We start from the raw sequence: 27,030 nt of genomic DNA, 5'->3' as shown, positions 1-27,030 counted from the left end.
TTTTTAAATTACTTACTTAAGTTCTCAAGGTGATATTAAAGAAAAACAAGATTATAAAACAAACGAAAAAATATCGGAAACCCAACTTTCTCACTCTATACCCTTCATATGGGGCATATTTATACAGTTTTTTTACATTACACGTCACGTCGATTTTGAAAAAATTTCAATACATCGATGCTCCTCCCATCACTAATGTGTATGTGTACATATTATGTACATATGCGGACTGAGATTGTTCAGAAGCGCTAATATTAAAAACATTAAGTTAATTGAAATTGGTTATTCTGTTTAAATATTTTCTGATGCTATCCCCAATAAGAACTTTTTACAAACTCCGTTTTATAAATGGTTTGAGTTTTTATGCGGGTCATCGTACATACTCACTGATGCATACAAAATTATGTTACAACTACTTAAATTCTGTTAATCAAAATTCAATTATGCTTAAAACTTGTCATATGTACCGAACTGAGAGATTTATGAGTACGAAAATAAGCATTCAACAAGATCAAGAACGTTTTTTTATTTATCTTCACGGAATGAAGGCTGAGTTGGGCTATTTTATTCGAGATGGAGTTATGCACATTGATCACACCAAAGTTCCTAAGGAACTTGGTGGTCATGGTCTTGGCAAGCTGCTGGCTAAGGTTGGTCGATTTTTATATCCGTATATTGTTATTTTTTTGATTAAATTAATCCTTTGAAGACGGTTTTTCTGAACTTGCACCATTTTGGTTGTGCCAGTTTGAGCCTAGTACTCGGATTCGAAAAATGTATACGCGAGCAGAATTTGTTGATACTTGTATGAAATAGATAAGAAATTTCTGCTAGCAAACAGTGTTTGCAGGCGATAGTGGTACAAACTTTCTAAGCCCTAGCAGAATAAGGTAGTGTGTGTTAGTATTCTGAGCAACAAGCTAAAATGGACAGCAGCAAAGAGAAACCAAACCAGCAATTAGGAGAATTTTGTAATTGATAATGTCGATCGAGCAAAGGGGATTGTTTCGGGCTAGCCGCTGATGAATCATCGTAACTTAAAACATAATTGCTGTTTGTTACCATAATTAGATTATAGATTTACATAGTGAACCACAAACGCTGACATTCGGCAGCGATGCTGCGCTCTCTCAATTAAAGGGTGCTCTGCAGCGGTCGATTCGGCTTTTGCTTTGATCTGCCGTCGTCGCCCAAATTTAGTTCTACTTATGCTAATCTCTCACCTTACTGCTTGCTATCGATCACGTGTATAGGAAAAGAACAAGCAATCGGCTTCAGCTAAGATGCCGTTATAGATAATCTTGATAACGTTAACCCTAAATGTTTTACTCCAATTTGCAAAGAAATAGTTGCCGAAAAAGCTTAGCATCTTAAAAATTGGTTAAGTGCAAGCTCAGTAAAAGTGCGGCCGTGTGAGTTTCCGTTAATTTAAGCATTGAATCTCTCATTCTATGCACAGCTGCAGCCGCTCTTAGCTTTTCGTATCTTTTATTCTCAATATCGCATTCTCGCTGAAGCGGTATTTTTAACAGGCTGAGTCCTTATAAGGTCGATTTCACAGGCTTGGTAAATCCTTCGCGGGCAATAAAATCGACAAACTGACCGCCGCGGAAATCGGGGTTCAAAAAGGCCATTAATGAATTGGAAGCGCTCGATTAAGGCGAGATTGAGAGTGAACTGTGCGAAAACTTCGATACGCTGTTCATATCATTGAAAGCCGAGTTTCTGGCTACTCTCGAATTAAGCCACTCACATGCCGCTCTACCAACCCAATCTGGAAATAACACCATCATCATGGCTTACAAACAACGACTGCCCAAGCTAACATTAGTCGAATATGCGGACTTTATGACAATGTTCAAATCGATGTTCAATCGTTGGAGCTCTCCAGTACCGATTATCATGCGGCTCTGGATTTATAAGATTAATCATCTGCTAAATGGCTTCCTGGGATTTCGGATGCTGTCAATTCACATATGCGTGCGTTGCAGACATTGGGAACTGCTGAGGATATCTCAGGCAGTAGTTGGATACTACAACGCAAAACAAGTGGGACGTCGGATGCTATATCTACAGCTGAGGAGTTTTAAGAATTCTTGCAATGTTGGCAGAGGATGGAGAGGTTCGAATACGCTACAGCGACACTCGCTAGTAGCGATCATGTGGGAAAAAAATTATGGAAATCCGTCACCGTTGCTGCGCCACAAATAAGTGAAGAAGCTTTCCCCATATTTCAATTGCCTAAAAACGGGGCATCAGACTCATGCATGCAATAGTGGAAAATGTCGAGTGTGCGGCGGTATGCATTCGATACTATGCAATCCACAACACAAAGCTATCCAGGTGTTACTGCTCCCGATCTAGGTCTTCAACCAGAAGCTTTTTCTGTTGCTCAAAATTCTGTTAGCAGCTTACCTTTACATTCGTCTACCTCTCTTGCTGCCCAAGGTCTTCACTGTGATGTTGTGCTCCTGGCTATAGCCGTGGTTCTCGTTGAGAATCGGTCTGGCGTTTTTAGTTCCTTGTCGTGCCACATCCACGTTCGCACAGCAGCTTCAGCTTAGGAAAACACAATCGTCTGCACTTGTGTCTGGGCTGGGCGATACCAGCGTTTCTACTGAGTGATCCACCTTAAGCATTTGTATGCATTCTCGCACCTCTGTTAACACAACTTCGTCTACTGCTCTCATCGCCCCCTCGATTACCGATTGTCAACCAAGTATGGCAGTAAATGTATCCGGTTGGAGTATTCCATCTAACATTCAGCTTGCCGATCCTGCATTTTTTATCCTCAACGGGTTGCTCTCCTCAGTGGTGCGAGTTTTTTTATGATCTCCTCTGCGTAGGGCAAATCAAACTCACCGATGGCCTGCCTCTTCTGCAGAAGACCACTTGGGTGGATCGTATCTGGCGGTGGACAGACGGTATCAAGCTCGGCGCTTTTGGTCACGCACAATTGTCCAGATTCGATAGCTGAGATGGAAGCAAGGTTGGATAAAACTCTTCGTATGTTTTGGGAAGTCGAGAATTGTGTGGAGGCTGGGTTGAATACCAAAGAAGAAGACGATTGTGAATCCCATTTCGTACGTCACCTTTCACGGTTGCCATCCGGGGAGTATGCAGTTCGTCTGCCGCTAAAGAACAATAATGATCGCTTAGGATCAGGCTCAGGCTTATCGACGGTTCATCAGTCTGGAGCGTAAACTGGAGCGTAATGCTACACTCAAGGAGCGGTATTCCGCCTTTATGAGGGAGTAAATTGATTTGCGTCATATGCACCAAGTCATGTGTTTACTGAAACCTGGTTAAAGCCGGACATTCTTAGTTCCGAGATTTTGGCAGGTCGGTACACAACTTTTAGAAAGGACCGTTCGTCTCGACGTGCAGGGTGGGTTCTAATTGCAGTGGACTCTTAGTTCCCAGTATAAGTTCAAATGGAATTCCTGTGTGTAAAACTGATTCTTCCCGCTTTATATATATTTATTACTTGCTCGTATATCCCACCTTCTTCGGATATTTCAATTTATGAGCAGCACTTGTCCGCTTTAACCGCTGTTTCTTTCTCGCTATCTGATAAAGATAGTATGATAGTTCTTGGTGACTTCAACTTGCCAGGAACTGTTTGGTCTTCGGTAAAGGAATCTAGTATCCTAGTGCCCATGTCACGACATGACTTTGTTGACGGCTTGCTTGACCTTGGGTCGATTGCCTGATCTGTGCTTTGTATCGGATCCGACCATAGTGTTGTTAACCCGAGCCCTTCCGCTCACCATACTTGAAGACGCCTACCATCCTACTTTCGAGGTGTCACTAGATATAGGACCAACTGTAATGGATCGGTCGAGTAGACTACCTGAACGTGTCCGGTGCTTTCGTAAAGCCGAGTTTGCGAAGCTTAATAACCTCATTAGGGATTTTGATTGGAACTATTGACAGTTAAACTGTGTAAAAATACGAATGCACAAATCATAAAACTATCTGCTACTGGAATGTTCGCTAACACAATAACACAAACCTAGTTTGAGTTAAACTCTCTATAATGATACAAAGTCCATCCGAACTATTTTTATTTTTCACAAGCCAAATAGGACTGGGTCGAATAATGTTAAATTTCATTAACTCACTTATCTTAGATCAAACTATTTCTGTTTCTTCAGGACTTAGTCTATATGGTCGCCACTGCAATGGCGATTGCAATTAATCGTATTCTTATTTCGCCAATACTATCAAAAGCGATAGGGGTTTAATTTTGAAAGCTACAAAATGCCACTAACCATACAGTATATAAATGTGCCAGTTCATACAACGACATGTCGCACATTGAACACAGAAAGCTGAATCCCAGGCTCTCTGGGTTAGGTACATACATAGGCCACACATAGGCCAATATGGCCCTTAGTTATGCGGATAGGGGGTATGAGCCGTCGCGGTTGTATTTATGGGATATTAAAGTCCTCAAGAATCGAGGTGTTATTAGCATAGTCAAGTAGTTCCTGTGGCGTCCTCTTGGAGGCATCTTCCAGTGATGCCTGCAACCGAACAGTCGCAGATGAGATGTTCCCGGGTTTCGATTACCCCACCCCAAATGTGATGAACCATTTCCTACAGCTGTCTCGGTTTGTGATGGCTAGCTTTGCAGCGTGCGCTAAAACTAGACAGTGGCCTTTGAGTATTCCCACTAACAGTATGCAATCCTTCCGTGGTAGTGACTGAGTTTTCCAATGCGTTCTTTGCAAATGGTTTTCGTGATTCTGCATGTGGTGGTACTCCTTCATCTGCTTTCAGACTATCAAGCAGAGCGACCTCTGCTGCTTTCCTGATGGCAAACTCTTCCGCCTGGAATATGCTGCATTGGTCCGATAGATATGACAGTCTTATCTCAGGGTCTGTACAATATAGGCCCGCTTCTACTCCTCCGTCCATCTTGGAGCCGTCTGTGTATATATTGAGGTGCTCAGTTTGGCCCATTCCATTTTTCCAGTCTTCGGGTCCCAAAGATGAGGTTCCTTTGACGTCGAGGCAAGTTTGGGGGGTCATGTAATCAGTGGATCTGGTCATGTCACTGCCAATTGAACTATGCCCATATTCTTGCGACGACATGTTTCCTGATGTGATGAGGCGCTGTGCTACCTTTCCTGAAGTCAGACGAGCGTGGAAGTCCAGAGGGTCGATTCCAAGTAAGGTTTCGAGTGCTTTTTTTGGCGTTGACCTTAGTGCATCAGTAATACAGAGCAGAACCTGTCGCTGAGCCTTTTCCATAAGCTTGTGATACGTCTTCTTTTCAGTAGCTTGCCACCACACTAAGACTCCATACAGCAGAGTTGGTCGCAACACCGAGATGTAGATCCAGTGCATTAGAGCAGGGGACAGGCCCAATGTACTGCTGAGCATCTTCTTGGGGCATTCATCACCCCTTCCCCTTACATTGGGTTTCCATACCAATTTGCTGCACAGTACTGTGCCCAGGTATTTGACTTTTTTTTTTGGAGTTACCTTAGTTTCATAAGTTTTCGGGGTCCATATCAGTGCCTTGTACCTCTTGTTCCGTTTTGTCCGCGTTGATACTGAATCCTACTGCTTCCGCCCACTCACGTATATCCCTGAGTGTACGTTCCTTTAAGGGGCCTTGTTGGGTCCTTCCATTAAAAATATCTTGGTCAGGTCGTCGACCACCAGATTCCACAGGAGGGGCAACAGGACTCCCCCTGAGGTGTGCCTCTTTTACAACCTAGGAGGTTCTGTATTTACAGATTGATTGCTGTTAGTTGTTGTTATGTTAGTCGCTTCCAGGCTATTTTTTATTGCGTTCGTAGCCACGTTACTAAATGCTCCGGAGGGGAAGCATTTGGTTGTATGCTCTGGGAGGTAGACAGCTATCGAGGTTCTCCATTGGATAGGGATATAGCCCGTATTTAGAAATGCTGAATATATTGCGGAAAGCCATGGGGTAATATTCTTTTTGGTCACCTGCATTATGGCTGGGAATATCCCAGGAGTCTATCGCCCAGTGGACTCTCTTAGTGGTTAACAGATCTGTTGGGGGGTGTTGTTCCTCGGTTGCTAGGTCCTGGTGCTCTTTGGCATCAGCGACCTCGGTGCAACCAGGGAAATGCTCCTCCATTAGTGCTGTTAGGGCTTCATCACGGCCCTCTGTCCACTGTCCGTCATCTAGCTTTAATTGGCTTTGTATGGTAGGCTGCTTAGAGGGCAGCTTCCGAAGCCGTGCAGTTTCTGGTACTTTCTCAATGTTGGAGCAGAAGGTCCTTCACGAGTTCCGTTGTGCTTTGCGTATTTCCTTCTTGTAGCTCCTAAGAAGGTGTCTGTATTCCTCGTAGACGATCCCTTCGTTCGCTTGTTTGGCGATCTTAAAGAATTCCCTGAGGTTGTTCCTTTGAAGAGAGAGATCCCGGATCCACCAGAGTGGCTTGGACCTCTTCTTCGTCCTCGAGGGTTTGCACGATGTGTGGTAGGCTCCAGTAAGGAGTAAGTTACTCCAGGCTCTAGGTCGAGTAACGCGTTGGATAGGGTCTCTAGAGACTTCTCTATGTCCTCCGCGGATTTCACTGATCCCGGAATCGCGAGCTTCGAAGTAACTGTCTTTTTTAACTTTTCCCAGACCTACGAAGGTGTTTTGCTATGTATAGATAGATTATTTGCTAGTATAAAGTCTAAGAGTGACTCACCTCTGTCATTGATGTCGGGGCTTCCCCACACATTGTGGTGGCGTCCGTCCCGATGACGAGTTGATGGTTTTTGGTCCCGGCTTCTGTCACCAGACTCCTGAGTGGCGCGGGTCTGTCGTGAGCCATATAGCAGGAAGCCACCAGAAGGCGATTTTCCTCACTTGCCAGCATCACAAACGTCAGGTCATCCGTGCTGTAATGAGACATAAGGTAAGCATGGATTCCCTTTCGTACGAGTACGACGGTTCTGTTCCTGCTTACTGATGTTGAGTAGAACAAGTTGTGATTTGAGGACTTTAGTCCGACCACTGAGTTGCCTGTCGCAATCCAGGGCTCCTGGACTAGAGCTATGTCGGCTGCAGCACACTCAGCATCATGGTTGGCTGGCTCAGTTTCCCCTTGCGGGTTGACTAACAGCGTCAGGTCACCGTCCTCCTCTTCTTCCTCTGCGTCTTCGAGCGCAAGACCCTGGGCAGCCTCCACGATAGACTCAAGACCTAAATCCTTTTCCACCTCGCCTGCCTGTAGGGTGTGTGCGTCCTTATCTTCGGGGTGGCGCTTTCTGAGGCGCAGGTAGACACTACCCAAGCCCCACGCCATCTTCCCGAACCTTCTTCCCTGACCCTCTAGCCATATCCCATTACCCTTGCCTGGGGTAATGCATTGTCCATTGCCCAGCCGGCACCCTCGTGGAGGGTTCAGCTAGAAGATTTTCGCCTGCCGGCCAAAGAACTTAGGTGTCACCGATATTATGTTCCGTTTTGTCGCTAGGAGTCCCATAACTGAATTGTCAATTTTGAACTTAAAAGTATAGTCATTAGGTAACCATGAGATTGCTAGCGCCTTTGTCCACTCTGAATCTGAGATTTTTATTTGTTTGATTATGCTCTCAGATGCGGTGATCTCGGAAAAGTTTGAAAACCACTTAGTCAACTCAAACTCTGCGGTCTGAAGAACCGGAGACACTTGGCACTTAATTACCCTTAGCTCCTTTACGCATGCAGCAACAGTCAAGAAGTCACCGACGTAAAAGTCTGACCCAATAACTTTAGCAGCTTTGGTAGAAGGAATAGAATTGTCAGTAGAACCAAAGGAGAGAAACTTCTTCATGAATTCCAGTACATGTTCTTCAACTCAGGGTCCTGATACAATTTTTTTTAAGCGACAAAAACCGCCGTTTAGCAACCTTAAAGGAGTTGCCTAAACAATTTGGACCTGACGACAGTACTTGAGTCGTCTTCCGATAGTGGTCTTCACATACCTTGTGCTCAGGGGTGGCGATTTTCTTTGGAAATGGCATTTTTTCCAGTGACCAATACTTTTGCAAGGTTCGATCGATGGAGACTCGCAGCTCTTCACTGCAACTCAAACATTTGTAATTTGGTGAGCAGAACTCTTGGAAACACATTTTCCCAAAACAACCAAGCCAAGAAGGGTTTTCTGAAGAGTTGGAAAGTCAGGACCTTGCAAGGACCTTTTGCTCTGACCTCTGCTCCTATCAGCATATCTATTCTTTGTGGATTGTAGAAAAAAGGGTCTGCCAGTGGTAGGTTCTCTGGGATTCTCCATTCAGTCACATTCACTGACTGGTCAGGTTGAAACCCTGAAAATGAGGTCACGATCTGAAAATTAAATGGAGGGGCGACAGTGATTGCAGTAAACGATAGATGTATGTATAACTGTTGTGTCCAAATAGCTGTTCACCTATGTCTGTATATGTCGATATGTATATTTATGTATGTTATGTACATTGTATATTGTTAATCTGTATTTCTGTGTATTTTGGTTATATTTATATTTAATTGTTATATTTATATTATATAATTAATTAAATGCATGAAATCGACTATACAAAAATCATACGTATATGCCTGTAGCGGTAGCAGGAACCTTTAACAATGCAGGAATCAAGCACAGAAAACTGGGATTTGACGCGACCAACGCGATGAGTTACGCAAATTGATTGCTGGTTAGACCCATACAGAGACCACGACGCGGGCAACGATTATACTTGTATATGCCGCAATATCTTTGTGTCACTGTTACTTTGTTGTTGCCTATAATCATCTTAAAAAATATAATGCCATACAAAATCAGAAGAGTTTTTCTAAATTTAAAAAAAACCGAAAACTTTGGGTGGTTGTAATTTGTTATATTTTTTGCGGGGCGAAAATGATTATGTGTGCTCGATCTTCTTCAATTTCAACGACAGACTATATTTCTTCACAAATCTATCTGTTATTCTAGATAACCTACGGTGGAAAAACGGTGCGAATTCGCCAAGAGCGAAAGTCCGAGACCTAACTTACACTAACTTACTTCATAATCACGATTAAAGACCAACAATTCCAACAATGCAGCGCTTCGGTGCTGTCCCAGGGATCTCCTGCGAGCGCTGCCTCTTTCGCTGAGGGGCTCCCTTTTTCGGCGCTACTGTAGCATAGTTTGGCAGCACCTTCAAAGCCCACTCAACCTTTTGAAGCCACTTGTCCGTTGTTCTGGACATCTGGCTTGCGTTTTGCCGATGGGGTATGTTGTCAGCACTCCTCCTTTCGGCGTATGAGAACGTTTTGGCTTGGACACTAATCGATGGTAAATCGTCCGCCGGCACTTTAACAACAGGTAAAGCAGCCGCAGGATTCCATAGCCGCTCGGGAGTCGATTTACCACCCACCCCGGATCCGGGTTGGGACCCCTTTGGGTTCTCGGTAGCGTCTTCCGCCGCGCAGGTTTTTTCTGCTGTGTTGCGGGTTGGACAAGGCCTTTTTCCCTGTTAGCATTTGGGAACTGCCAAACTCAATTATGTTTTTTGTTTGTTTGCAATCTTCCACACTGATCCACGAGCTGCAGAGAAAGGGTAAGGTCCGTCCGGCCAGAGATCCACGATGCCCGAATAAGGCATACTTATAACAGGGGGCTGCCAAGTCCCTGAGCTCTCCGTTAACCGTGCTAGTTTTATATACCGGTCCCCTAGCCAGGCTGACGGCAGGCGGCCCAACAAGCGCATCGTAAGTGTTGCTGCTTCACGAGCCCCACTCTCCCTAGAGATGCCCGCTTACCTGACCTACCTATGGAGGTATGTTGCTCGCTCTCCGCAACATGCGACCCGTCCGTTGGCCCACATTGAAGCCACCTCACCAGCTGGTCAGACCAGATTTCTCGTAGTAGGTTAGATTAAGTTGAGCCGGCTGCGGGGCTCGCTCGGAGCCCTTCATACTCAGGCCGGGTTCGGCCTGATTTGATACCGCTTAGGATCATTCCCTTCCTGCGTTTTGAGACTTCCTGCCAGCAATTATCCCATCCAGATGCTCTTAGCGATCTTCCTGGGACATAGTATAGATATTTCCGAAATGTCATTTAGAAAAGCCGAGCCGAAGTGTTGTAGCATTCTTCTGCTGAGAGCTGGGCAGGAGCAGAACAGGTATTCCACTGTTTCCTCCTCCTCCTCGTCTCTACAGCTGCGGCAAAAATCATTATGTGGGGCCCCCAGCCTGTTAGCGTGGGTGCCTTTTAGCAAGTGTCCTGTGAGGAACGTATGACCGCGCTGCACTTTTTCCTGCATAGCTTGCAGAGCTCGGAGGTGCGCTTCTTGTCGATGGTCAGCCATGTTTGCCGGGTTATGGGACATCGTGGCACTGTTTGCCACATATCGTCTGTTAGTGGCTTGTATTCCTTTTTTATAATAAGCTTACAGGTGGCCATTGGCATACAAATATACTCCTCATCTTGGAGAAGGGGAATTAGTGCCAGATGGTCCGCTATACAGTTGCCCTCAATGTCACGGAGGCCCGGTACCCATTTCATGCTAATAGCAAATTGATGAGTCATCTCGTGGGGAGATGTGCCACGGTAGCCGAGTTGATTGCTATGACTTCCGCTTGGAAGACACTGCAATGATCTGAAGGAATGCCATATTTTTAGCTGTTCAGAGTAGAATCCTCCTCCGACTCTGTCAGATTATACTTGAGTTCAAGCTTTGCCCAATGGCTTTTTTGCAAGCGTAGAGTGCAGTCGTTACCTTCTTCACTTTATCTTTGTCATTCAGGTTCCAGTTAAGCTTTTTGTCAAGCTCCCCTCTATCGCTTGGGCGGGAGGTGGGCAGTGTTTTGCCTGGGATCCGCGCGTAACAGCCTTCTGCTGGTGTCACACGGGACACTTAATGGTGCAGTAATTGCATCGCCACTTGAAAGATCCAGTCGTTGCATATCAACGTCCAGGCCCGCTCCTCACAACGTTCTCCTTCTTTTGCGCTAACATTACAATTTTAACAAGGCAACCGTATGCATAATTAGCTATAGAATGCTTGTACGCAGTCAAATACTAGGAATAAATATTACAAAATAAAAAATTACTCGAGTTTTGAATTCCTTAATAATATTTATTTTATTTTAGGCTGCTTTGGAATACGCACTGCGAAATGGACTGTTCATTATTATTCACTGTGATTTCGTTAAAAACTACGTTGAAAAATACGAGCCACACTATTCAAAGTACATTCTTAAATAATATGTGTAAATAAAGCAGATAAAAGTGATAAAATATGTTTTTATCATTAGATGCCGGCCACAAAATGGTTATATTTTCAACAGAATCTGATAATAGATGATCGTTATGATGTTGGTACATTAATTTTCGCTTTTTAACCGGATTTGTGGTTTAATCGTAAATTGCACTAGGCAAAAAATTTAACTTTTTATTTACGCTTCGAAACAAACCGGTTTTTTCTGATAGATTTGGGGCTTTAAAATTGTTTAATGAATTATTGTTGTCGGGTTTCCCAACCCAATATTTATTTAATAAGCAGCGTAGCTAAATCATAGAGGTGCAGCCTAAGGTAAGTCCCTTATATTGTTCGCTATGTACTCCCTACTGTAGTTGAATATTGTTAACCGCAAGTGCTTACGCACGACACCGGCCGTTCTTTCGTCTTTTAATACAGTGTTCTTTGTTTCTTTTCGATAGCTATAGTATATATTTATCTCTTTATCTATAGTTCGTGATCGGCTTGGAAGCTCTGACGTTCTCCTTCTACTACCCCTCTCGCAAGGGGAATTCGGCCCGTCAGCCCTTCAAATGAGTCTTGCTCCGACCGTCATACAACCAACATACTTAAACTGTTCACCCTGTCTATTGATTCTTCTTGCTTCCCCCCGATCTGGAAGGAATCTTTTATAATTCCTCTCCATAAAAAAGGTAGTAAGTCTGAAGCAAAAAAATTATAGAGGTATAGCAAAGTTATCCGCTATTCCTAAAATGTTTGAGATGTTAGAAATGTTAGAATACGGCTCCTGTGTATGGTGCCCTCAGTACAAAGTACACCAGGACCGCATAGAATGAGTACAGAAAAACTTTTTACTCTTTGCTCTGCGGGGCCTTAACTGGGATGCGGGTGTAACCATCCTTAGTTAACCGTAGAAAAATGCTTGGTATGATATTTATGCACAACTTGATCGGGAGTGACATAGACAGCCCTGATCTGTTGAGCCGCATAAACTTCACGATTCCTATTAGACAGACTAGAAATTTTATACCGTTGTTCCTTCCACTTTGTAGATCGAATTATTCCTTGCATGAACCGTTTAGGGTCTTATGCTCGGATTATAATTCCCTCTACCATATTAAATCCACCACTAATTCTCTTCCTCTTATTAAATTACTAATCCTTACACATCTTTCTATAAATTAGTAATTGTAGTGGTAATTGTATTTTGATTGCATGCTTAGTTTCTTAGTAAGTTTAGTGCTAATTTTCCTCGAATGTTAGTCTAACAGCTATCTTTCTTCGCTGCGTCATGCGGCAGCGGCCCCCGGTCGGTTGGGCGGGAGGAGGGCTGCGTTTTGCCTGGGATTCGCGCGTAACAGCCTTCTGCTGGATTCACACGGGCCACATGACGGTGCAGTAACTGCATCGCCTCTTGAAAGATGCAGTCATTGCATGTAAACGTCCAAGTCAACCCTGATTCCTGTAGCCTCTGCAAATATTTCTTGCCTCATCACTGTGTCCTAAAGGAGGACAGTACGACGATAAAACTCCGTGTCGTTTTCGATGGATCCGCAGCTACATCAACTGGATATTCTCTAAATGATGTGATGATGATAGGGCCTGTTATTCAGCCTGCATTGTTTAACATATTGATTCGCTTTCGCACATATCCAGTCGCTCTCACTGGAGACATTTGTAAAATGTACCGATGCGTACGAGTGTCTCCACCAGACAATTTGTATCAGTGTATCTTATGTCGAGTATTAAACAGTAGACACCGTCACATACGGAACGAGGGCTGTATAATTTTTAGCTTTCCGCGAAATGCACCAACGAGGGTGAGTCCAACCCTCTTGGCTCAGCTGCTCTGCAAAAGGAGTTCTACGTGGATGATCTTATTTCTGGCGGTAAATATGTCGCAGAGGTCATGGACAAAATGCACCACTCTTCAGCTATACTGTTCCGTGGTAATTTCAATCTTAGGACATGGTACTCTAGTCACCAGGAAGGACTTGAGGGAACCTTAAAGAACTTTCACCTCTTACCAAGTGTGTGAGATGTTTCAGGACTATGCCGCGCATGGTTGAGCACATCATGGGAGACCTAACTAAGGAACTTCTGGAAGGATCTCGAGCTTTTGAAGTCAGTTTAGTGGATTACTGTGCACCCTTTTTCTATCGATCAGAAATACGCACCGGGCCTCCGATCAGGTGCTACATCAGTGTATTCAGAAATTTTTACTTCCACCCGGGGAAGGCCAAGTCTAATTTGGTCGGACAATGCGAAAAATTTCGTTGGGGCCAAGAATGTTGGGGTCTACACTTCGCAAAGTTGAGCAAGAATACAGCCTAATTCAATACATCCAGAACAATCATCAATCTTTCCAGACCCAACTCAACTGTGTATGACCAGCATAATATCATCCACGTAAACAGTAACGTATAAGTGAACCAGTTCACCAAGCGCATTCATAACAGTACGATGAAAAACAGATGGTGCATTTTTCTTACCAAACGGCTTTCTTATACCCGATACTTCCAATGAGTATGTCTATGTTTAATGTTTAATGACCATCCACCATCCATTTCGGGGATGGTCCGCAATGTTGCGACGGTCCGAAAATTTCCCAGTTATTCCATGTTACTGGAATGTTACTAAACCGCACGTTTTTATGCGATGGTTAGCCGATGGTTTTCAAGTTCAACTTCAAATTGGCATTTACAACGTCAATGATATTTACTGCGAAAACATATATAATGATTTTGTCAATTTTCACAAAAAAAAACGACTACAGCACAAAACAGGCCACAAGAGCAGAAAGTTTTAAAATAAATATCAAATGCAACGAGCAGAAAATTGCCGTTAGGAGTTTAATAAATATCTATGTTATTTATTGTTTTTGATTATTTATATTCAGATATATTCAATGCCGAAGTAGAGAAATTTAGGAAAAGCTCGTCCAGAACCTGTTCAGCACCCAAACCAAATTTCAAAATGATCTGTTGCAAGTGTTGAAAGATACAAATAAATAAGATTTTAATATACGGTCTACGCAATATTTTTCGAATGCAGATAGTATTTGTTCTGCTGACTGATTATAGTCTGCTTACTTGTTGCGCTTATTATTTATTATTATTATTATTTATTTCTAGCAACACTCTCTGTTGGTGCACGGAAATATTTTGCTGATAAACGGCAGCCAAAACAATTGTTAAGTCTTCATCCATTTTGATAAACAAAAAAAATACTATGAACTTTTTATTCTGCATCAGCTTCTTTTAACCGATGGTGGAGGGTGCCAGTGTGAAACGGAGTTTCACTTCTCCAAAATTCCCCCGGAATGAGCTCAGTGTGCAGATTGTTTTCTATTGTTTAAAATATGTTCATATTCCACCGTTTCAGAATAGCCGAAAAGTAGATATCTATTTCTTCTCATTATTATTAATGTATATGCGCATTTGGGGGCATTTTTAGGTTTTGATTACTGTGAGTTATTATTAGGCTGCAGAAAACTGTAACTAATTAAATTAAAATTAAATTTTGAGTGTTGTTTTTAATGTAGTATATTTTTTGTAAATAATACATACATCTACATAATAACATATTCATAACGAAAAGTTAATAGCTTAAATGTCAAAGAATAATATTTCACTTGGTACGGCTCCAAAACTAACTTTTAATGAACATTCTTAATTCTTTAACTATTTGGTATTTCTAGCTAGACTTGTATCCATTGAGACGTGCGTGCATCCGAGATTTGTGCTGTTAACGATTCTAAATCGAAGTGGTTTTGGAGTTTATTCAATTTAACCTGGATTTATTGATGATGTTTGGTAAAAGCTTTATCCTTAAATTGGATTTATTATTTCTCTATTAGCCATGATAGCCACCTACTGATTTTAAGGTAGAGAGAGTTCCCTTGAAGTACGAGGTTGTAACAGCTTTTACACAAACAATGTACATATGTAGTTACATTTCCTGAGACACTGCTTTTGAGGACTATTTTTCAAACTGTGGTAAGTATTAAACTAGCTATGTCATCCAGCTTTTTAGTCAGAGCGAAAGGCGAACTCAGATACCCTATCTATGTATTGTTCCCAAGTTTGTGTGTACATATGTATGTAAATATGTACAGCTGCACCGAAAAAAAAATACACCAGTGGGCTAATGTATCTAAAATGATGGATTTTGTTTAAGCAATGGTTCTAATGAACGTTTTTAAGACTAATATATAAAATTTAAAGTACAATTTTTCTTATACCAGAGCACCGGTATAATGTGCAAACTCAAAATAAAAATACTTGAATAGGATTTTATCAGAAATTTGAGCACCAAAAAAATAGCACCGATTTACATTTTGGCTTTCGCCGGAGCACAGGATGTTTCTTCGTTTTTCAAACGTGGAATTTTCCTCGGACTACGAGTATCCATTTTACGTTCTTGTAAACAAGATCTGCTACTTGACGATTTTTTAAAATCCTTGTTTTAGCTCTGTGGCCGACTTAAATGGGTCCTCCTTGCTCTAACGAACCAGTAGTTTTACCAGAAATGGGGATATCGCGGCCTTTCTTCCACGTGTTTTCTGTTGGAAACATTTTAAAGCATTGCTAATCAACTCTTTTGAACAACCGACAATTTGCGCCTCCTTAGCATAGGTCTTGCCCTCTGAAATAAAAGTTTTGATCCTTTGGTTTCATTTCTTCACTATAGGCTTTCCAAGACTCATGACTACTTAAATTTTGTAACTTTTTTGTAATCAATTTTCAATTGAATCAAGTTTTACAGTTTGATTAACCAGCCATTCTCGAACAATTTTCGCAATTTGCTTCGGATCCCTGTCTTGTTAAAAAGTTATTTAAATTCGGGATAAATACATTTCTCCAGAAAATTAAGAAGATAAGCTTGCAGAAGTTTTAAATAGTCCTCTTTTCGTATAATACCATCAATTTTTTGTAAAGGACCAACGTGCTACCATATAAAGCATCTTCAATATTTCATATTATTATGGTTTGAAAGGGGACAAAAATTTGTTTGCTTGGCTTTATTCGTTTGGCTGTTATGGGTGGCGAAAGTCAGTGATTATGAGCATGTACTCACTTTTCTCCCCACTGTACATACTGTGGATAACATTAATATACGGTTTTCTTTGTTCAACTTCAAATGCGAATAAAATATATAAAACAAAAAAAAAATACAACATTTTAAATAGTAGAATAAAGCTTGCAGAATTTTGGCCAACTCTTCCTAAAGCCAAAAAAGAAGCCGTAGTAGAAAATTTTCAAAGAAAATGGGCATTGGCAGCACGTTTAAGTTTCATCAGGACAATGACCAGAAGCAAGTAAGCAGTAAGCATAAAGTAAGGTCTTGGCTGCTATATAACTGCCCAAAAGTCGTGGAAACGGCCCCCCATTCGCCTGATCTAAAACATATTGAAAAATTGTACGTTAGTTGAACCGCCTTGTACACAAAACGCAAATATCGTCCATATTTGCGTTAAAGGAACGACTTCAGGAAGAGTAAGCCAAAATCGGCAATGAATATACCCAAAAACTCATAAAAAATATGCCAAACGCCGAAGCAACACTTTACGAAATAATGGGTATCATACCAAATATTCAATTTTATTTCAAATCAATTTTATTTCAAATATTTTGAAACAATTCTTTGTTTTCTAGATTAAGATGGTTTTTTTCAGTCATGTAAGAAAAAAATTAATATTAAAGTAACTCAAATTTTGGTATTTTTTTTGTTTAACTATATTTTCTCTCTTAATTTAAAACAAAGTCATTACAAGCCTGCAAGCCTTATTCTACCATTGAAATTTTATTATTGTTTGTAGTTTTATACATTTTATTCGCGTTTGAAGTGTAACAAAAAAAAAACCCGAATATTAATGATATCCACAGTACGTGTATAAAAGCTCAAGATTTGTTTACCTACTAGAACACTTCTGATTCTTACATCTGACACTTTAAATTCAGGATTCCCCTTTATCTAGAAGCCCCCGTGCATATTGATAAATACAAAAAAAATCTCAGGCATACAAAAAATACAAATTTATTGATATTTTCCAATCATTTAAGACGAGTTTTTCAGGGGGAAAAGATCACATTTACAATCCTGTAAGACGGAGTTCATGTTAAAAAGAGTTCGTGTTGAGCGAGGGCTAGGTGTATAATATATGTATATATTATATTGTTTTTAAAATCCTTCATGAAGGGAAATGGTTTTACCGGGAGTTAGCCAATGCTTACACTTTCGTGACGAAGTACGATTTGTCTCCTCGTTTCGTGCACAGAAGCTAAATTTTTGTACACAAAGTTGTATGTAAATGTAGGCATGCTACAAAACTAAACTATTTTTTTTTAATAAGCTGTAAATAATAATAATCTTTTTATATGTAAATTTTGGATTTATACATTTATAATTAATAAAGAATATATTTTTATATTAAAAGTTTTTTTATTTTGTGTTGCAGTGTAACTTGTTTGTTGGGGAAAAACAAATCATTATTTCATACTCACTAATGATGTACAGGCAGGCTCCTGTATTCACTTCAATACGATCCCCATTCTTTTTTAGGTTCTCCCGTTTTCACAAAACTTTAGTCATCTTTTTGTTGTTTATCGTTTCTGGCCAACAAAACAAGCTGACCTGGTTGTTTCGTGAATAACATATACAACGTGATAAAAATGGCTTATATTTTTTCAATTGCTTGTTTTGAAAGCAAGCAGAAATTGTGAGATTTAAGAAGATCCCTCCGCTGAAGTGGCCTCTAGCGAGAATCCCCGAGCTGATCCCAGGATCTGATGGCGTTTCTCGAGTCGCCTCGATCAGGATGGCTACAAGTGTTAGCCGAAGAGCACTTGCAAAATTATGTCTATTGCCTCTACGAGATGAGGTGAAAGGCATGGATCCTTCCACGGAGGGGGTATGTTCGGGCGATGCCCGAGAGTAAATTCTTTACTCGTCTTTCTATCTCCTATCCTTTTCATTTTCTTTACAATTTTGGTCATTAAACTAAGCTAACGTAACGTAAGCGTAGCTTTATCTATGCTTGCTCAGCATCATGCTCTCATTTCATCATCTACTCTTTATCTATGCTCGCTCTTGTTATCTTTTCTTTCCTATATAGTCGCTAAGCCGTCAGCAGGTGCGCCTTCTCTGGCAGTTACCACTTGATATAGTTGGAGAACAGACCCTTTTTGTCTTCAAGCTATTAATTTGGCTCGAGATCAGCTCGCTTGCCTCAACCGAGTGTGTAATTCATCACTACCTTTGTAAAGGGCTCTGTCATCTTCGGGCACCCTCAATTTACCAATTACCAACAAATAAAAATTATAACGTTTCCAAAAATCATTTAATTTTGTGAAATTATTCGAACAATTATAGTCAGCGAAAAAGCTCGTTGTCTCAACAACAGCATTGCCTGTGTATTTGACATGTCTGACCAACTGTTAGTAATAGCATGCAAAATGAAAATTTAATTTTGAATGGGCTTTAAGATTTGTGAAGTCATTTCGGATCGATAAATATACTTTCAAAATGTTTTTGAGAAAGTTCAACCCCAGCTGGGTTTTACCTGAAAGTTAATTTGTTGCACTTACATTAATTCCGTAAATATGCCGGGAAACAGCTGTCTTTATTCAGTTGTTCTGTGAAGCTCATGTTATGAGTACGAACGGAGCTGTTACGCAAACGTTTGTGCTGTTATGGGCGAAAGCGGACCTCTTCTTCGTCCTCGAGGGTTTGCACGATGTGTGGTAGGCTCCAGTAAGGAGTAACTTAACTCCAGGCTCCAGTAAGGAGTAACTTAACTCCAGGCTCCAGGTCGAGTAACGCGTTGGATAGGGTCTCTAGAGACTTCTCTATGTCCTCCGCGGATTTCACTGATCCCGGAATCGCGAGCTTCGAAGTAACTGTCTTTTTTAACTTTTCCCAGACCTACGAAGGTGTGCTCCTCCCCAACGTTTGCTATGTATAGATAGATTATTTGCTAGTATAAAGTCTAAGAGTGACTCACCCCTCTCATTGATGTCGGGGCTTCCCCACACATTGTGGTGGCGTCCGTCCCGATGACGAGTTGATGGTTTTTGGTGCCGGCTTCTGTCACCAGACTCCTGAGTGGCGCGGGTCTGTCGTGAGCCATATAGCAGGAAGCCACCAGAAGGCAATTTTCCTCACTTCCCAGCATCACAAACGTCAGGTCATCCGTGCTGTAATGAGACATAAGGTAAGCATGGATTCCCTTTCGTACGAGTACGACGGTTCTGTTCCTGCTTACTGATGTTGAGTAGAACAAGTTGTGATTTGAGGACTTTAGTCCGACCACTGAGTTGCCTGTCGCAATCCAGGGCTCCTGGACTAGAGCTATGTCGGCTGCAGCACACTCAGCATCATGGTTGGCTGGCTCAGTTGCCCCTTGCGGGTTGACTACCAGCGTCAGGTCACCGTCCTCCTCTTCTTCCTCTGCGTCTTCGAGCACAAGACCCTGGGCAGCCTCCAAGATAGACTCAAGACCTAAATCCTTTTCCACCTCGCCTGCCTGTAGGGTGTGCGCGTCCTTATCTTCGGGGTGGCGCTTTTTGAGGCGCAGGTAGACACTACGCCATCTTCCCGAAGAAGTCACCGACGTAAAAGTCTGACCCAATAACTTTAGCAGCTTTGGGGAATGAGTGCTTCGCAGACTCACTCAACCTTTTCAAACACCGGATATCTAAGAATGGGGCTGGTCCAGTCCCATAGGTTATAGTGAGCTTGTATAATCTCAAGGATTCAGATAGGTCTCTTCTCCACAATATGAGCTGAAACTGCTGATCAGCTTCATTCACCATCACTTGGCGATACATCTTTTTAACATCGGCAGTCTGGGAAAACCTGTGCAGACGTAAACGGATCAGTGTCGAGGATAGTTACCTTTGAATGGTAGGTCCGACCATCAGAATATCATTCAAGGCCACCTGAGAGGACGTCTTGGACGAAGCGTCGAACACGGAGCTTGGTATATATACTTTGGTGGTAGAAGGAATAGAATTGTCAGTAGAACCAAAGGAGAGAAACTTCTTCAATACTTTTGCAAGGTTCGATCGATAGAGACTCGCAGCCCTTCACTGCAACTCAAACTATTTGTAATTTGGTGAGCAGAACTCTTGGAAACATATTTTCCCAAAACAACCAAGCCAAGAAGGGTTTTCTGAAGAGTTGGAAAGTCAGGACCTTGCTTAATTTGACCAACGGCTAAAAATTCAAAGAACGATTCTGCTCCTATCAGCATATCTATTCTTTGTGGCTTGTAGAAATAAGAGTCTGCCAGTGGTAGGTTCTCTGGGATTCACTGACTGGTTAGGGTGATAACCTGAAATTGATTTCAGGATCAAAAAATCAATGGAGAACTCACTACCATTTATTCGCGACTTCACCACTGTGAATCCTTTACTTGAGAATTAGATTCATCAATTCCAAGCAAGTTAATACAGGACTCCTCTCTACGGATCTGTAAGCGATGAGAGAAATTCTCGGTAGTAAAATTTGTTTGTGATTCAGAGTCGAGCAGAGCTTTGGCCTAAACGTGTTCACCGCTCTTAGTTCAGACGCTTACGATCGATGTAGCAAGAATTACCCTGTCCAACGCTGTCGTCCAACCGTGTGGAAGGTTGATCCAGATTTGATGGAGGAGAAGTACTCCTTTAGGGTGGTGGCAACGCGAGATTAATCGATGATGTGAGCGGCTGCACACTCGACATTTATTGGCTTTGCATTTTACAACAGCGTGGCCTTTTCGCAGACAATTAATGCATAAGGATGCCGACTCGAACCCTTGCATCACCGAGAGACGCGAAATTGGAGGGCAATTTGACACTACATGGTCTCCTGAATTACAATAGCTATAAGTTTGCTGAGTTCTACTGTTGGTGGAAGTGAAAGAACAAGCATATGACCTGCGATTAAGTTGCTTGCTTGGCATGACATTGTTCTGTGTTGGCTTCGTCGGTTCTGAAGCAGACAGATGCTAAGTCGGACTAAAGCGGCAACTTCTCATAAACTTTTCATCCCACTTTTGTTTCATTACCGGGTCGACTGTGTTCAAAACGAGATGAATGAGCATTGCATTCGAAATTTTTGTATTATCTCCGATCGACAGTAACGGTCCGTAAATCGAGGAAACAGTTTGTATTCGATTTCTAAGCCCGGGCATGCAAGACACTGCAAGCTTCGTATCGTTTGCTGCATCAAAGGCGGCGATAAGCGACTTTATCTTTCCCTTAATTGCAATCGACAGCTCTTCCAACTCGGCTACATATGCATCACCACCTGTTATCTCTTCGATTTGCCCTTGCAAATGGTTCGTGTTTTTAATGGAAGCATTCAAACAATCTGATCTATATTGTAACTGCGGTAATTTTAATGGAATCGACCCTTGGTCTAATCGATCTATGCGGCGAATGCTTTTTACTTAACTTTTGAGCTTAATCTTTAAGTCTTCAAGAGCGGATTTACTGTTTACTGTCATAATACTTACATATGTCGAATTTACGCAACAAACCACTATATATCACGACAGTGATTGCAGTTGCGCCAACATAGTGGCCAAAAAATTGTTGAATATGCGGCGGGAGGCATCATAACTTTTTGCTTTTCTAACGTCTGCCATCCATAAGCTATTTCTGTTGCTCAGGATTCTGTTAGCAGCTAACCACTACTTGCGTCTACCTCTCTTGCTGCCCAATGTCAATGCAGATCCCGTATTTTTCAATCCTCAGCGGCTAGATCTTATTGGTGCGACCGTTTTTTAGGATCTCCTCTGCGTAGGGCAAGCTCACCGATGGCCTGACTCTTCTGCAGAAGACCCGACTAGAGTAAGTTTGAATTAAATATAAAGACTTTTTTATTTGCTAAGTTACTACAAGTTCCACAAGTTGTTTAAGATTAGTGATGATTACTACTTTCGAAATGGTTAAAGTTTCTTTTCTGTCTTCCTTAGTCATAAGACTCAGATTCTCTCAAGCATAGTTGACTAAATTAGTCTGATTCCATAGCTTTTAATTGTTGGTCAAATAATAAACGTCTTCTAGGTGGAAATGGATTTTAAGCGACATGTTTGCTCCAACTTTTTCATAGTTTTCAATTAGGTCTTAGACGATTTTAACGTTATCAGTAACCAGTCGGCATGAGTTCCAGGCTGCTTTTTCATTCGTAGATAATACATTTTTTTGGCCATCATTTTTGGAGGCCATCAAACACGCGTTTTTTAACTTTTACCAGCGACAGACGTGAAAAAACTGTTTTTGGATAACCCGTTGATTCCCCTCTTTGTTTTCTTGAGTAATGCCCTTTTTTATCCTTTCCTTTTCTATAAAGCTTTGACCAGATTTTTTCGGGTAAACCATTTTACTGGGCATCCCGATTCCATTGTTTTGAATGAACAAAAGAAACAAACGGAGCCGTGAATATCTGTTTTTTCTCCACAGCACAGAAATTGTTTTCTAAACAACAAAATTTTTAAGAAAAAAAAATAATGTTTAGTATTTTTTTAAAACTTAAAAATTAATTTTTCTTCGTTGGTTATTATGTACTCTCCACAAACGTATCAAAAAGATTGTGCTTGGCAAATACATTTAAATGAACGGCTTGAATTATCCGTTTCAATTGTTTTTAAATAGAAACCAGATATTTAGCATTAAAAAAAAAACACGATCTTATTCTGATGAAAGTCAGAGAGTTATATCACCATTGGAGTGTGGATACCAAATTTGTTTCCTCTAGCTCTTATAGTCTCTGAGATCTAGGCGCTCATGTGGAGCGACAGACAAAGCCGACCAGGAAACGTGTGTGCTATAGAGATACAGAGCAAGAAAGAATGAAATTGTTTTCTTCATTCTGGCGATAATAATGATACGATCTTGGTCAGATTCTGCAGTCCAGAAGATATAGTCATTCTCTATAATAATGTGTTTTTTTAGATTTTCTCGTAACAGATTTTCGTCCTGTGTTGGGGCAGAAAAATTCCCCTACACTCATTTTTAGTATAGGGTATAAAAAGTAACTGTTAAACTGTCAAAACGCCAAAAAAGACATGATCAGGTAATGTGTACTTCGGTATATGTTCATACCTAGGATTCGGCTCGGATTCTTTTCGTTTGCGTGATCTCTTTTCGTCAATTTGACCAGTAACGTACCGAGCATTATTTTTAGGCAGACTTTTTAGAATTTATCACCATAGCCTTTTATACTTCGATTTTTACAAACGATAGCTCAAACGACCCAAATGTCTTGGGTCGATTTAAAGCTGCATCTATCAATTTTTCAAAATTGAAAGATACTTGAGAGATGTAAAAAGTAAAGGCCACGAAAAATAATACGGATTTGTTGCATAGTGTAATCGCCACTATCATATCAACCCATTCCTGAGCTTTGAGCAAGTTAGTTTTTTGAAATTATCTTGAAAACAAAAAACGTCTTCGCCTAAATATAAATATTTATACATCCGAAGACAACAAAAAAATAAATAAATATATATTAACTTTTAACCCCCTCATTTCGGCTTTACCCTGCGCTGTGTTTATGTAATCTCGTTTTTCTTGATGGATTTGATGGAGTGAAAAAACAGAGACTAGTTTCCTAAACTAAACTGCCTAAACTGCAGAATAAAAATTCATTAGACGATGACAATAGTTAATTTTACATATCACATGTAATTTTCTAAAGTTTTTAAGGTGAATAATAAAAGGATACAAAAATGTTACCGAAGCTATATGGAACTGCTTATTACTGTACGATACGAATACTGCTGCTTTATGCTACAACTAATGTATGCATATGTGCTTCAAATGACCCCTACGCTGCTCTTGGAATTAATAGCCTAGCGACTACACAAGAAATAAGGAGAGCATACAAACAGATGGCAAAAGAGTGGTAAATAATGCTGACAGATTATAAAAAAGGAAATAATTGTATTACATAGTGTAATAAATATTTTCAGGCATCCAGACAAAAATCAGATTCCTGGAGCCGAAGCAAAGTTTGTTGAGATAAAAAAGTCCTATGAACTTTTGAGTGATTCTAATCGACGACGAATCTATGATCGACACGGAGTAATTGATGAAGACTCTCATTATTTGCAACAAAAGCATGATTATAGTGGATATGATCGTTTCGCCTCCGATCAAGCGGAAGATATATTTGGAAAACATTTCATTATTGATCAAGACATTGTTTTATACCATAAACTTTCAGTAACAGCAAATTATTTCGAGAAAACTATTTTGCTAAAAAGTGCAAAACAATTACATATTATTATGTTCTATAATGACTGGTGTTTCCAGTGCACGCGACTAGTTGGAGCATTTAAAAAGTTAATTGACGTTCTGGAACCTTTAGGTAAGCCTTTTATATACTAATCAAGACATGTTCTTTTTAAGGTATTAAAAACTTTTATTTTAGGTATTCATTTTTCAACTATAAATGCTGCACACGAACCGTCAGTTCTACGAAAAACTGGATCAAACGAAATTCCAAAAATGATTCTTGTTTTGGATGGTAAAATTTTTGTGTATCGGGACTATTCGTATACGCCACAAAAAGTTATCGGTAAGTTGATTACACTGAGATAGATACGATCGGTAGAAAAAAAACGCAGCCGTAAAAATACTATAATTTAGACCAGATTTGTGCAACGTTCCCTTGTCCAACGCTTTACCATATATTGTTGTGTTGGTCTTATCGCAAGCCGGACTTGAAACCAGAGCAAAGCTTTATGACAACACCAAAGATGTGCAGCTTCTTTATATGAAGTCTCTCTGTAACATATTGTTACTGTAATTTCTTATCAGTTTGATCTCTGGCGTTATTTTAAGCTATTGATTTGCGCGTTTGCTTTACTTTTCTACAGTCTTTGAAGTGAAGTGTAGTGAAATGCCGAAAATCAACAGGTATAAAAGAAATTTGTTAGAAAAATGGTTTAACAGCCTTTCCGCAAAGTGTTTTAAAGTTGTTGGAAACGATGTAATTTGTGCTACTTGTGACAAAAAGTTTAATTTTCAATACTCAGTCTTTTGCGTACGTTCTAACGCTTTTAATTTTTTAGCTTCCTTGCGAGCGATATGTCGCAAATTTGATTGTAGGATCATTAAGCGAAAAGGAATCTTCATCTTCATTTTTATTGTCCTGTAAACAGTTGGAAGAAGTAAATAATGCAACTGTTTCTCGATTTGTGAACGACAGCATTCTTATATAGTGGCCTCACGGGAATGAGTTAAAAGTTTTGTTACTCTTAACTGATGCTGCGGCATATATGATAAAAGCTGGTAAAAATTTAAAAGTTTTGTATACGAATCTCATACATTTAACTTGTTTAGCACATGGATTAAATTTAATAGCTGAAAAAGTAAGAACATCGTTTCGCTAACTCGTTTATATCCTGTGTGAAAAAAATTTTCATAAAAGCTCCGCTCAGAGTACAACGCTAGCAAAGTCAATGGACTTATACAAGGAAGCTGAAAATATTGTCTATAACATAATTGGTGATTTTGGAATGGATTTAAAAATTTGAAAATTTGAAGCAATTTTGAAAAGAAATCCTGATTTTAAAATCATTTCAAAAATAAATAGTATATTAAATCTAAATGCTGAAGATCTGTCTGGAATCGAACCAGTCACAAACGAAAATATAATAAAATATACATTTTCTCCAATTACTTCCTGTGACGTTGAAAGAAGCTTTTCCGCATACAAAATGATTTTCGGAGAGAAACGTCAGAGCCTCTTAATAAAAAATTTAGCGAAAATTTTAGTTGTTTACTGCAATACAAATTATTTATAATAAATTTTAAGCCTTTATTATATCGTATGTTTTAAGTATCTAGTAAGTAATTTAAGTAATTTCATGCAAATATGCAAAAAAAAATGAAAATATGCAGATCGTTTTCAAATCTACTTTTCTTGAAACGAACTTTAAGGTCATCAGAATTTTTCTATCTTAATCCTTTAAAAATATGCAAAATCCGAGGTCTACTTATAACGAAACGTTTTATAGCAATAGTAAATGAAAAACGAAGCCTGCCTGAATATCTCGAGTTTGAAACTAATCTCAAACTCTAACAATTGCATCTCCGCATACTACTGCTGAGATTAAAAAAAAAAGAATTTTTTTTTCGTAAAAACCTAGCAAATACGAAAGACTGAAATTCAATTAGAGGCAAATTGGCCCAGCAATATATTTTGTACATTTTTATGTACATATAAAGATGATAGATAATAATAATAGTGGTTCAACTTAAGTCGGAATGTCGACTTTTGTCTAATATCTTGACAATTATAGAACTATAACTGCTATATTAACCAATTTGTAAATTTTTTTATATATATATACCCAGAATTCATACGAAAAAAATTGCCGTATAAAATAGTTCAGCACGTATATGATAACAACATAGATGACTTTCTTGGCGGATGGATGGACAACAGAGTTCGCGTATTAATTTTGGAACCCCGGAGTTTAATTCGGTTACGATATCTGGTAACCGCCTTTGCTTTTTATGATCGTGTTGCATTTGGGTAAGAGTATATGTATTTATTTGTTATCTGTCTGTTGTCTTAATACTTAATACCGCAAAAATATATAAATTTTTCATTTGAAACCTTAATGTTTTTTCGCAGGCCGTAGCTGCTTTTATTAGCTTTATAGAATTGCAAAGTTATTAAATACTTGGTGTGGCATACTAAATCTGTATAGGATATTCCCTTACTGCGTTGTGAGACTTCCTGTTAGCAATTATCCCATCCAGATGCTCTCACAAAGCTCGCTATCTTCCTGTGACAGACACAGGACACCTCCGAAATGTCGTTTAGAAAGGCTGAGCCCAAGTG

At 40.2% G+C, this 27,030-nt stretch overlaps 2 protein-coding genes and 2 long non-coding RNA genes across 6 annotated transcripts in view; 2 read left to right on the top strand and 2 right to left on the bottom strand.

The window, feature by feature from the left end:
- Positions 1–204: 204 nt before the first annotated feature.
- On the top strand, positions 205–11,217 carry LOC108154163 (protein NATD1). The gene is made up of 2 exons (XM_017284324.2): positions 205–650; positions 11,076–11,217. Exons 1-2 carry the CDS (start codon positions 306–308, stop codon positions 11,187–11,189), a joined length of 459 nt encoding a protein of 152 aa, XP_017139813.1. The 5' UTR covers positions 205–305; the 3' UTR covers positions 11,190–11,217.
- On the bottom strand, positions 7,999–20,426 carry LOC108154156. Its single transcript, XR_004471809.1, has 2 exons — positions 20,383–20,426; positions 7,999–8,146 (listed from the first exon to the last, which is right to left on the bottom strand). It is a non-coding gene; the product is annotated as an uncharacterized LOC108154156 (long non-coding RNA).
- The window catches only part of LOC108154151 (dnaJ homolog subfamily C member 16), a 31,392-nt gene continuing 19,020 nt past the window's right edge, over positions 14,659–27,030 (top strand). Inside the window, exons 1-7 of one of the 3 annotated variants that reach the window (XM_017284306.2) lie at positions 14,659–14,821; positions 14,885–14,999; positions 15,075–15,182; positions 23,872–24,078; positions 24,146–24,543; positions 24,607–24,753; positions 26,538–26,718. In XM_017284306.2, coding sequence (XP_017139795.1) covers positions 23,903–24,078; positions 24,146–24,543; positions 24,607–24,753; positions 26,538–26,718 — 902 coding nt within the window. In that variant the 5' untranslated portion in view covers positions 14,659–14,821; positions 14,885–14,999; positions 15,075–15,182; positions 23,872–23,902. Of the gene's footprint in view, positions 14,822–14,884; positions 15,183–23,871; positions 24,079–24,145; positions 24,544–24,606; positions 24,754–26,537; positions 26,719–27,030 lie in introns of all 3 variants that reach the window. The other 2 variants (XM_017284305.2, XM_017284304.2) reach the window with 2 other exon arrangements.
- LOC117186987 lies at positions 19,271–19,555 on the bottom strand. Its single transcript, XR_004471808.1, has 2 exons — positions 19,451–19,555; positions 19,271–19,382 (listed from the first exon to the last, which is right to left on the bottom strand). It is a non-coding gene; the product is annotated as an uncharacterized LOC117186987 (long non-coding RNA).

The sequence above is a fragment of the Drosophila miranda genome, chromosome 2 (assembly GCF_003369915.1).
Source record: "Drosophila miranda strain MSH22 chromosome 2, D.miranda_PacBio2.1, whole genome shotgun sequence".
NCBI lineage: Eukaryota > Metazoa > Arthropoda > Insecta > Diptera > Drosophilidae > Drosophila > Drosophila miranda.
Note: the sequence above shows the minus strand (reverse complement) of the source record. Positions and strands in the feature narration are given on the sequence as shown.